The sequence below is a fragment of the Dromiciops gliroides genome, chromosome 5 (genome assembly GCF_019393635.1).
Source record: "Dromiciops gliroides isolate mDroGli1 chromosome 5, mDroGli1.pri, whole genome shotgun sequence".
Classification (NCBI taxonomy): Eukaryota; Metazoa; Chordata; class Mammalia; order Microbiotheria; family Microbiotheriidae; genus Dromiciops; species Dromiciops gliroides.
The window spans coordinates 173,855,506-173,867,802 of record NC_057865.1 but is presented as its reverse complement, the minus strand read 5'-3'; the positions used below and the strand labels follow the sequence as shown (position 1 = coordinate 173,867,802).

Below are 12,297 nucleotides of genomic sequence, written 5' to 3'. Positions count from 1 at the left end.
CTTTACCCTAGGCTTGAGGCTAGCAGAGGGCAATTGGGTATTCACTGGTTATTGAGTCATCTTTGCTTCCTGTCCTATTCAAATACAGGAGAGGTGGAGGTGTGGGGTTTATGGTAATAAGAGAACACCAATGAGTACAACCTTGGAAGATATCCAATTACAAAGCATCACTTTTGCACATTTGCAAATTTGCACATTTGCAAATTTGATTTCTTAGTTTTCTCAACGTTTGCCCACCCTTCTTGCCCCACTTTTCTATTCCTCTCCCCATAAGCTATACCCCTTTGAATCATCCCTCCCCTGAAAACAATGCATTTCCCTTCACTTTTCCCTCTGTGTTTCATAGATATATGTCCCTTATTTGGGGTTATACTCACCATCACACTTTAACCCTTGTTTTGCCAGTCCCCAAAGTAGGGTTCCACAGTGTTCACAGAAAGTTGGGCTCTTGTAATTGTAGACTTTAAATCTATGGGGCATATCGATTTTAAATCTCTCCTTGTGGAACTAAAATGAAACAAACATATGGGGTCACTGAAATGCCTAACTTTCCAGAGGGCTAGCAAAGTACCACAGTGTGGTTAGATTTCAATTTAGTATTTGCAATATCACTTCGTATTTGCTAAGAGCGGAGCAGTCACTTCTCACCATCTTACAACAGAGAATCCATGAAAGATGAACACTGCCAAACCTCTTTGTTAAGTGGCAAACCCAAGAAAAAAACAGGTGGGGATATGATAGCATTTTTCTTTTTCTTTTTTTTTTTAAGTGAGGCAATTAGGGTTAAGTGACTTGCGCAGGATCACACAGCTAGTAAGTGTTAAGTGTCTGAGGCCAGATTTGAACTCGGGTACTCCTGACTCCAGGGCCGGTGGTGCTCTATCTACTGTGCCACCTAGCTGCCCCTTCTTCCATTCATTTCTAGCTACAATGCACAATTTTCACTATGCTTTTTTATTCTATAGATGTTTCCTCTTCCCTCTATAAGTTTCTCTCTCCCCATGTCTGGAATGCTTCTCCCTCCTTATCTTTGCCTCCTGGCTTCCTTAAAGTACCAACTAAAGTCCCCCTTTCTACAGGAAAGCCTGATCCTTCTTAATTCTACAATTAATCATTTCCTATTTATCCTGTATTTATCTTCTTTATACCTAGTTGTTTGCATGCTGTCTCCTTTACTCGATCATGATCCCCTTGAGAAAAGGGACTATCTTTTGCTTTTCTTTGTATGCATCCTCAGCACTTAGCACAATGCCTGGTATACAGTAGACAATAAATGTTTATTGGCTGACTGGCTCCAGAGATGGTGCCTCAAAAGAGGTTCTAAAATTCACCACAAAAGTGTCTTTTTGGGGATAGGGGTAGGAGGAATGGTTTATTAGGATAGTATAGTACTATTTTACATTCTCATTACAGTTATCAATTGGGTTTTTTTTTTTGTTGGTTTTGTTTTGTTTTTGCAGGGCAATGAGGGTTAAGTGACTTGCTCAGGTCACACAGCTGGTAAGTGTCAAGTGTCTGAAGTTGGATTTGAACTCAGGTCCTTCTGAATCCAGGGCCAGTGCTTTATCCACAGTGCCACCTAGCCACCCTGCAGTTATCAATTTGTAAAATGCTTTGTATCAATCAGTTGAAGGAGCAGCAGAATACGTGTAAAGTACTTTGTAAATCTTAAAATTCTTTATGACTGAAGCTTTTGACACCAGGGATCACCCTCTTCTTGATACTTTCTTCTCTCCTGGTTTTCTTCCTATCTATCTGATCACTACTCCTCAGTCTCCTTTGCTGGATCCTCATCCAGATCATACCCTCTAACCTTGGGTGACACTCAGGGTTTGTTCCTGGACCCTCTATCTCTTCTCCCTCTATACCACTTCACTTGGTGATCTCATCAACCCCGCTTGGATTTAATTTCCATCTCTGTGTTGATGATTCTCAAATCTACCTTTCCTGCCTCGATCTCTCTGCTGATCTCCAATCTTACATCTCCAATTGCCTTTCAGAAATCTCAAAATGGATGTTCAGTAGTAGCCATTTTAAACTTAATAATTAATTTAATAACTTAATTTTAAACTTAATTGCCTTTCCCCTAAACCATTCCCTGTCTTGCCTCACATCTTCCCTATTACTATATAGGACAATACCATTCTACCAGTTCCTCAGGCTCACAACCTAGGAGTTATCCTCAACACCTCATTATCTCTTACTCCACTCCCTCCACCCAATATCCAAGCTGTGGCCAAAACCTGTTGATTGTACTGTCGTGTAATATTTCTCAAATACAGTCCCTTCCTTCCTCTAACACTGCCATTGCTCTAGTGTAGATCCTCATCATCTCATCCCTTAAATGCTGCAATAGCCTGCTGGTGGGTCTGCCTACCTGGAATCTCTCCCCACTGTAATCCATTCTCCATTCAGTCACTAAAGTGATTTTCCTAAATCTCAAGTGCCTCCCTAATTATAAAATGCTCCACTTGGCATTCAAAGCCCTTCATGACCTAGGCCCCTACTAGCTTCCCAGTCTGCTTATGCCTTACTCCATGGCACATATTCATAGATTCAATGACACTGGCCTCCTGGATGTTTCATGAACTTAATGAAGCTTCTAGGCATTTTCTCTGGAATATTCTCCCTCCTCTCTACCTACTAACCTCCCTGACTTCTTTTAAACCCCAATTAAAATCCCTCTCAGGAAATCTTCTTTAACCCTCCTTAATTCTAGTGCCTCCCCTTTGTTGATTATTTCCTATTTATTTTGTATATAACTTGCTTTGTATATATTTGTTTACATAGTTGTCTTCCCCATAAGATTGTAAGTTCCTTGAGGGCAGGGACTATCTTTTGCCTCTTTTGTATCCTCATTGCTTAGCTCAATGCTTGGCATATAGTAGGTTTCAATACAAGTTTACTGACTGGTGGATTGATTAAAAGCTATTAATTAATTTTTATTCTTTTTCTTGTTGTTAATTGTATTCTTTGATCTTTTTACCATCCTCACCTTGACTTTAAGTGCTTCACCCAGGATCTCTCAGCTAATAAGTGGGAGAAATGGGATTCCAGCTCATTTCTTCTGACTCTAGATCCCTAAATTGGCAACAAACTCAGGGTTGCTACAAATCAAAATACACACCATTGTTTCTCTGCTGTTGACAGCTGATCCCGTACACTTGGCTATAACTTTATCGATGCATTTCTTGTGAATTGCTGCATTACATTCTAAGAAGAAAAAGAAATACTGCATAAGTACCAAAAGAGGTCAGAAATAAACAAAAAAGAAAGAAAGAGGGAGACAAGACATAAAGTTTCCTTACTTACGTCGGCACTGATACCCTTGCTTGTTAAGCCCCCTGCAATAAAACACAAAGTAGTTTATATTGGATGCCAAGAATACTGCCAGAGCCACATTTTATTTAAACATTTCCCAGTTGCATCAGTTCAAGTCTCCCCACACACAAAACACACACACACACACACACACACAGAGTCTCTCAATTTGTTTCTTACTATCCCAAAATGCAGATTAGCTATTTATCAGATACATCATTTGACTGGTGAGCAACTGTCAACATGGTATTTGGGGGGGGGAATGCTAGTTATTGTTTGGGGAATTAAATAACTGAAGAATCTGGTGGTTGTGGGGTGCTACAGTTTGCTTAATCATCGTCTAGACAACCAAGTAGAAATTGAAAGGTCTGAACAAAGTAAAAGCGAGAAAGCAGAAAGGGATATCTGAGGAATATTTAGTTGTTTCAGTCATGTCTAACACTTTTTTTGCGTCTTGGCAAGGACACTGGAGTGGTTTGCCATTTCCTTCTCCAGCTTATTTTACAGATGAGGAAACTGAGAAAACAGGATTAAGTGACTTGCCCAGGGTCACACAGCTAGGAAGTGTCTGAGGCCAGATTTGAACCCAGGAAGATGACTCTAAGCCTGGCACTCTATCCACTGTGCCTCCTAGCTGTTCTTCATTTCCAGATCCTCATAGCAAATTGTCACCTTCCAGGCTAATATGTTGTACTACCTGTCTCAGACATGTCAAAGGTAGGTTAACTATGAAATGATTTACATTTACTTCATGAGCATGTAACTCTCCAAGGTACCTAGACTGATTCAGTACCCTGGGAATGTTTATGATTAAAAGAAAGAGAGTTAAGGGAGAGTGTCATCAAGTGAGGGAACAGAATATAGAAAACAGGGAGGTGACCTGTGAGTCAAGAATACTTGGTTTCAAGCCCTTCCTCTGACCCAAGCTAGTGAATGTGACTCAGAATCAGTCATTTCATGTTTCAGAATTCCAGGAAATTCTCTAAGATTCTAATTTCAGGTGAGTCTTTGATCTATATTGGTAGAGGGAGTTTCTAGAAGAGAAGCTCTGTCCACTGATGACATTTGCTTCCCTCCCCACTTCCAAAAATGATTTAGGATGTTTGCTGAGAAATGGAGATACTCACTTAATTGCACAAGGCATTATGGAATAGTGGAAAGAGCACTGGATTTGAAATCAGAAGTCTGACCTTAGGTTCAAATCCCTGCTCTGGCATTTGCTGCCCATGTGATCTTGGGTAAGTGAATTAAGCTCAGTGAGCCTTAGTTTACTTAAGTCTAAAAATGAGGTCTGATCGGTTGATCACTTAGGACCTTCCCATCTTTAAATCTACGATCCCTGTGAGTAGAGGAAAACTGACCAACGACTACTGATCTACTGGTAGAACCTATTCAACCTTTGGGTTATACCTATTGACTTCATTCTTCACATTCATGTCATTAATGACCTTAGTGCCACAAAGGAGAAGAATGTAATCTTTTTACATGTGAAGGTACTAAGACTCAAAGATATGGGAGTAAATTCTAGTTTCTGTTCTACCATAGTTTTTCCTATGAAGTCAATGAGGCTCAAACCAATATCTGTTTGAGGACTGAAAGGGCATTTGGGGCAGATAGGTTGTGCAGTGGATAAAGCACTGGCCTTGGAATCAGGAAGACTCATCTTCCTGAGTTCAAATCTGGCCTTAGACACTTCCTAGCTGTGTGAGCCTCAGTAAGTCATATAACCCTGTTTGTCTCAATTCCTCATCTGTAAAATGAGCTGGAGAAGAAGAAAATGGCAAACCACTCCAGTATCCTTGCCAAGAGGGACCTTTGCTAAGAAAACCCCAAATAGGTTCACAAAGAGTCGGACATGACTGAAACAATTGAATACCGAAAGGGCACTTAAGAGTCTTTTAAACATTTCTTTCTCTTAGTTCCAGTGGGGAAAGGCTGATTAATGCAAATGTCAGCTTTGGTAAGTTTGAATTGTGGGGATGGGGCATTTATGGTTTCAATGCAAAAATATGCTTGTAATTGAGATACCTGTTCCCTTGTATCCAGCTCCACACCCTTAACAATTCTTATAACTCATAAGCCTACAACTCATAGACCTAGCCTTTGTCTTCTGCAAACCAACATCACCAAAAAGGTTTGGTGAAGATTAGCCCATGATATTTTCTGCATTCCATTGTGATTCCATTGAAGCAGTTGGAAGTCTCCTAAGCTACACAGATCACTCCATGCCTTCCATGTTCTCTATATAGGTGGGGTGAAGGGAACACAGTAAGATGGCCAACCCAAAGGTTGAAATACCCAAATAATTTTACCAGACAAATTCATGGCAGACAGAGCAGAAAGTGGGCTGGGGGAAAAAGGTGGCAGTGAACTCATGACACTTGACATGGTGAACTTTGGCTTGTTTTATAGCTCCCCGGCGGTGGTGCAAGGTAAAGAAGCCTTCTGTGTCAAATGTACTTGGGTCTTTAGCATCTGCAGAAAGAGAAAAAGGGAGAAAAAGGAAAAGTCAATGATGATGAGCAAAGGTTCATCAGAGCTGGGCTGACAGCTTTTCACCAAAGGAAAGGGTTTGGTAAATAAATATTTAAATTAAGTTGCTTCCACTATAGTTAAGGAAAAGTTTTGTCTGATCAGTCTTTTATGCTATTGTGTGAATATCCCAGAAAACAGTATTTCCCATCAACCTCAGAACCTTCACATAAATGGAAGGTTCAGGTAGTCCAGAGCATACATAAACTTCCTTATTTTCCCTGGACTGCTCTAGTTTCCTAGGTAAACCTTGTGGTTCTCAACCAGGAAAGAGAAGTAATGATGGTGGTGGGAGTAGGTATGTGCTCCTGTGTAAGCGTGTGTGTGTGTGTGTGTGTGTGTGTGTGTGTGTGTGTGTGTGTGTGTGTATTATGGGGGAGGGATTCTTCAAATTCTCTTAATTCTAGTGCCTTCCCTCTGTTGATTATTCCCAATTTATCCTGTACATAGTTTGTTTGTACACAGTTGTTTGCATGTTGCCTTCCCCATTAGACTGGGAGCTTTTTGATGGCATCAATTGTCTTTTGTCTTTCTTTGTATCCCCAGTGCTTTTCACAGTGCCTGATACCTAGTAGGCACTTAATAAAAGTTTACTGACTGATTTACTATAATCTCAGACTATGAGCAACCTGTACATTTGTGTTTGGGTTGGAGCTGAAAATGAACCAGAATTTGTGGATGTGGGGTTCAAGATGAAGGGTCATTTGCTTAATTGTGGCATAATACAGATACAGTTATAGCTTGTGTTGGGCTAGTATAGAGAGATTTAATATTTAGATCTATTCTTTTTGGGTAGAAATAAATAGAAACATATGAACTCAGTAGTATGAATAGAAATGACTCACCATAAGCATCCTGCCTATACTTCTGTAAAAAAAATAATTTGCATCTATTGTTAAACAGTACATGTGTGTCCTGGAAATGTATGTCTTTGTTCTTCACTATGCTTTCCACATCCTTCTTTCTTAATATGTCTGTTTACTTAAATAGCAACTTTCCTGTATTTTTCAGGATTGTTATCTATTAGTCATGGTAATGATCATGAGCTCATCCACTTTCAGAGACTCAACTTTCACATGAATGACTCCAAAATGACACCTCTAGGCCTTTCTTATTACCCGTGTTTCAATGAATCAGCGAGTCAACAGAGAGTTATTTAGTGCCTACCATATAGATGCAAAACACTGTGGCCATTGTTGCAGTGGGACACAAAGATGGTCCCGGCCCTTAAGGAGATGGAGCTCACATAATAGATAACTACCAATATAAGGCAGTAGATAAGGAGAATTCCTAGAAATGGGGTTTGCTCATGTTTAGGGCACGAGGGGAGGAAGTGGGGCCAATGGAGGAGAAAGAAGAAATAGCCAGAGAGGTAGGATGATATCTTGAATATCATATCCTGGAAGCTGTTGGAGGATTTCAGGAAGATGGGTGTTCTTAACAGTATCAAAAGTTGCATAAAGGCAGAGGAAACAGAGGCAAATGGATTTAGGTATCAGAAGATCATCAGTGACTTTGGAGAAATGAATTTCAATAGGATGGACACTAGATTACAGAGAGTTAAGAAGTGCATGGTGGCAAAAAGCAGACTATACTTTTGGGAGTGTAGCAGAAGGAGATATAGGATGTTGGCTACAGATGTAAAAGATTCAAAGCAAGGCTTACCGCCCCCCCCCCCCCCAGCATAGAGGATACCTAAGCATATTTAAGTATATATAAAGAGAAGAGAAAGCCAGGGGAAAAGGAAAAACTGAAGGCCCAGGGAAAAGACAATAGAGCAAGGTGGGAGGCAGTGAGAAAGATGGAAACAAGGGGTGGGAAAAAAAACAACTTGGCCCTTGAAAAAGATAGAAGACATTGGAGTCAGGAAGGAATAGAAAATAATAATAATAATAATAAAACATCTGACATTAAGGCTTGAGAAGCACCAATCCTGATGAAACCTTTGTAAGTATTGCAGGCTGGGTATCATTATTTCCATTTTGCACATGAAGAAACTGAGAAGATATTTAGAGGTGCAGAGTAAGGAGGAATGAAAGATTTTTGAGGCAGAAAGGGTAGGTGAAGTAGGTCTTGATTGTTTCAGGATGTGAGGCCATCTGCCAAGAATAAGGAAACAAGGAGTGGAGGGTTTGGAGGGGAATGGAATATGTTTGGAAGGACCACTATGAAGAACATGTTAGTGGGTTAATTGGAGATGAATAAAAGGATTTTTAAGCACCAGAGAGGGCTCATGTTGGTAGTGATCCCATTCAGCACAGGTTTGTGACTTTTTCTAGCAATGGACAAAACGGTGGGGCACATCTTTAGCACTATGGTTGGGCACAACAGACACAGTCGAGGGTCAAGGTGGCCGGGGAACATATGTTCCTAGTGAGGACAACACTGAAATGATTGCAATTAGGTAAGAATCAATTGACATTATGAAGGGTGAAGTTGGAGGTCTTAAGTAACAGGAGACTGTGATGAGGACAAAGAGTAAGGTTGAGAGAGGTTGAGAGAGGTCGAGAAGTATGAGAACTGTTCTAAGGCAAGGAGGTTGTGGTCAGAAAGGGTGAATTCTGAGTCTGACATTGAAAATCAAGTTATGACAAAGTATAAATGTGGTTGTAGTTAGCTAATATGGCACAGTGATGAAGGTCACTGGCACCTAGAAGAACAAAGGACTGTGAGGTCAAGACGCCGGATGGACCATTCATATGAATGCTAATGTTGAAAACCAAGGTGGGTAGCATGAGTCAGGGTAGAGAAGCTTCCATATGTGTCATAGTGGGGGAAAGTTGCTGGCAAGGAAGATGTGGAGAGGGTGATAGGAGAAGGCATGGACTTTAGAGAAGACAGAGTATTGGCAGCAGAGCAGTGGTCTAGAAGGATTAGGGAGAAAGAAAAAGCAGAGACTTCATGTCCTTTGAGATGAGAGTGGGAGAGCTTAAGTCCTCCAAAGGAAATGGCTCTTTGTAGGTATGGATGTGGTGTCATTTCATTCCATGTTCAATGTTTCACGAATTAAATTCCTCTTCTCTTGAAACTGACTTCTTTCTCTAGCTATTTAACTTTTGTCAGTGGTATTGCTCTGCCCTCAAGCTGGAAATCTTGTAGTCCTTTTTGACTCTCACTTTTCCTTTATTGCCTATGGATAACCTGTCATAGGTGGCTCAATGGATACTATGCTGGGGTCTGAAATTTGGAAGATGTGAGTTCAAATCCAGGCTCAGATACTCACTAGCTATGTCACCTTGGACAAATCACTTAAGTTCTATTTGTTTTATTCTACTGGAGAAGGAAATGACAAACCACTTTAGCATCTCTGCCAAGAAAATCCCATACACGGTCACAAAGAGTTGGACACACATGAACAACAACCACCTGTCACCAAGTCTTGCTATATGCTTTCAGATTTCCATTTCTCTTGCCATCAAAAAAGTCCTGGCTCTCATCACTTCACTCCTAAATGAGTTTAACAGTCTTGTAGTTGGTCTCTCTATCTCCAATATTTCCATTCTCTGCTCTAACCTTGACAGTGATGGCAGACCAACTTGCTAAAACAAAGTTTTAATTACATCATACCTCTACTCAGAACTCATGAATTGTTTCCCCTTGCCTTCTGCATCAGGCTCAGAGTCCTTTGCTTGGCTCAGAAGTTTCTCTAACACTTTTCTCCACTGGGTCTGTCTTCTTTTTACTCCCCAACAGGGTCCAGAGGATCAATATCCTCACTGGATACTGTACATCTACCACATTTATCCCCTCTGCCTAAAAACACTCTGCTCATTCTTGAAAACATAGTTTAAATCCCATTTCCCAAATGAATTTCTACAATCCACAATGCCCTCTTTGGTCTCTGAGCTCCATTTATAGTTATGGTCAGTATTATACTGCTCAATACTTTTTTTTGTTGTTTGTTTTTTGTTTTTTGTTTTGGTGAGGCAATTCGGCTTAAGTGACTTGCCCAGGGTCACACAGCTACTTATTTGTTTTAATTATGTTATTTGTCTCCCTCCTCCCAACTTGCTCACAAGAGTATAAGCTACCTGAGGGCAGGGAACACCTCTTATGCTTCAATTTAGCAAACAGTGATTGATTCCCTACATCATCCAAGGAGCTAGCACCCTGACATCAGGGACTCTATTACATTTTCTATTTGTATCCCCAGTGGTTAGTCCAGTACACTCTTTGTACATGTTGAATTGTGTCAGTCATGTCTGACTCTTCATGACCCCATTTAGTGTTTTCTTGGCAAGGATACTGGAGTGGTTTGGCATTTTCCTTCTTTAGCTCATTTTACAGATGAGGAAACTGAGGCAAACAGGGTTAAGTGACTTACCCAGGGTCACACAGCTGCTAAGTGTCTGAGGCTAGATTTGAATTCATGAAAATGAGTCTTCCTGATTCCTAGCCCAGTGCTCTATCCACTGCACCACCTAGCTGTCTATAATGGATACTTAATAAATGCTTTTCCATTCAATCATTCATTTATTTACAATGTTTGTTTCTCTCTCAGCACTTAAGATGAAGAAGGAAATATATCCTTACCTCTAAGGATCTTAAACTTCAGTAAGGGAGAGGATATATACCCAAATGATTATAATTAAAAATTGAGTAAGACTAGTGTATAAGATAGTTATAAGAAAAGGGATAACATTTCTGACAAGTAGTATGCAGTGAGACTGAGCCAGATAGATGGGGGCCAGGTTTTAGAAGGTTTTCAATGCTTGGCTAAGAAAGCCATACATCACTCAAGAACCATCAGAAAGTTTTTTAAGCAGTGAAATGACTAATAGAGCTGTGCATTAGGAAGATGGATCTGATCTTATCGTGAAGGATATATTGAAGGCAAGGAAACTGGTTAGAAGGCTATAAAAATGGTCTAGAGGAAGGGTATTAAAGACTCAAAATAGGGTAGTAAACAGGAGAGGCTGGATTTGAGAGGTATTGTTGAGACAGAACTGGTAGGATTTGGTATCCACACCATTGAAATCACACATCAACATATGAGGGTTGATGCTGAGGAAGGAATCAAAAAACTATTCCAAGATATGAGCTGGTGATTGGGAGAAAGTTGATTTCATTAATATGAATAAGGAAGGCAAGAGGTAGAGGGAGGTGATAAATTAGGTAAACTCAGAATGTTTATTTGGAGATTCTGATGAAACATTTAGGTTTAGAGGCAGATGGCAAATTTAGGTGTGGATCTTGAGAGTTATCAGGGCTAGAGATAAAGATTTTAAAGTCATACATATGAAAAGGGTAGCTGAAACTGTAGGAGTAGATGAGATTACCAGTGGGAAGACCCCAGAGAGAGGAAAAGACAAGAACTCAGGATCTAGCAGTAGGGGACGATTACATTTCAAAGGCAGGAGGAAGGTACTATGTGAAAAACTTCTTTGTAACTTCCACAGTGCCTAGCACTGCAATAAATACTTCATACCAAGCACCCTCTGCCATCCATTTTTAGCATCACATGGTAAATTAGTATGTGTTGAAAATATGGGTGAAAAACCACTAACTATGGCCTTGGGGATGCAGATCCTACATTAGCATCAATATATGACTTGTAATTTTATCTGTGTGAAAACTCTCTCCACCTAGGGAGCTTGATAAGTGTCTTCCTCATGATCACATAGTTGAAGTGTGAAAAGCAGGATTTGGATTCTTGTCTCCCTGACTTTAGCACTCTACAAATCTCTACTGCCTCTCTATGTCTACACGAGAAAAAAAAATAATAAAAATTTACTTTGAAAATGTTACTGGGCATATATAATTAAGCTAGAACTTTGTTTTTTTCCCCTCCCCTTCTCACCTGCATTTGTTCCTCTGTTCAAATGACAAATTCAAATTCCACAGTAGCAGTATGAATATTCATGAAGGTGTTTCTTAAAAGAGAAATCTAAATTCTTTCCTAAAATAACTCGCATTCAAATCATTTCTCAATTTACATAATGTTACATTTTGAAAGAAGTGGTGATAACAGTGTAGTTTTTCTTATATTTGAAAAAGATTCTTTTAAAATACACATATATGTACATTAGTATGTTAGGCCAGTAACTGAAATTTCTTTATATTTATGGAAAATGTTTTCTGATTCCTCAAATCAATATATGTAATAAAATATATTAAAAACATTATAATTATATGTTATTTATCTTTAACCTAAAAAGATAGAAAGCCTTAAATTATTTTTCATAAGTATTTTTATTTATTCAATAATAATTATTATTTATATAGTTCATACTATATGGTAAACACTGTGCTAAGTTCTTTTTGTGTGTGTGCTATGTTCTTTACAATTATTTCATTTGATTCTCACAACAACCTTGCAAGGTAGGTGCTATTATTATTTCAGTTTTACAGCTGAGGAAACTGAAGCTGAAGAGGTTAAGTGATTTGCCCAGCTGTTAAGTATCTGAGGCTGGATTTGAGCTCAGGTCTTTCGGGCTCCAGGCT

General features: G+C 39.6%; 1 protein-coding gene across 2 annotated transcripts in view; it reads right to left on the bottom strand.

Annotated features, from left to right (window-relative positions):
• Positions 1-12,297, bottom strand: part of PRKCQ (protein kinase C theta) — a 196,709-nt gene that overhangs the window by 99,691 nt on the left and 84,721 nt on the right. For both annotated transcript variants that reach the window (XM_043969322.1, XM_043969323.1), the window contains exons 5-8: positions 5,634-5,796; positions 3,313-3,344; positions 3,128-3,213; positions 378-507 (exon numbers count right to left, since the gene is read on the bottom strand). In XM_043969322.1, coding sequence (XP_043825257.1) covers positions 378-507; positions 3,128-3,213; positions 3,313-3,344; positions 5,634-5,796 — 411 coding nt within the window. The remainder of the gene's footprint in view (positions 1-377; positions 508-3,127; positions 3,214-3,312; positions 3,345-5,633; positions 5,797-12,297) is intronic.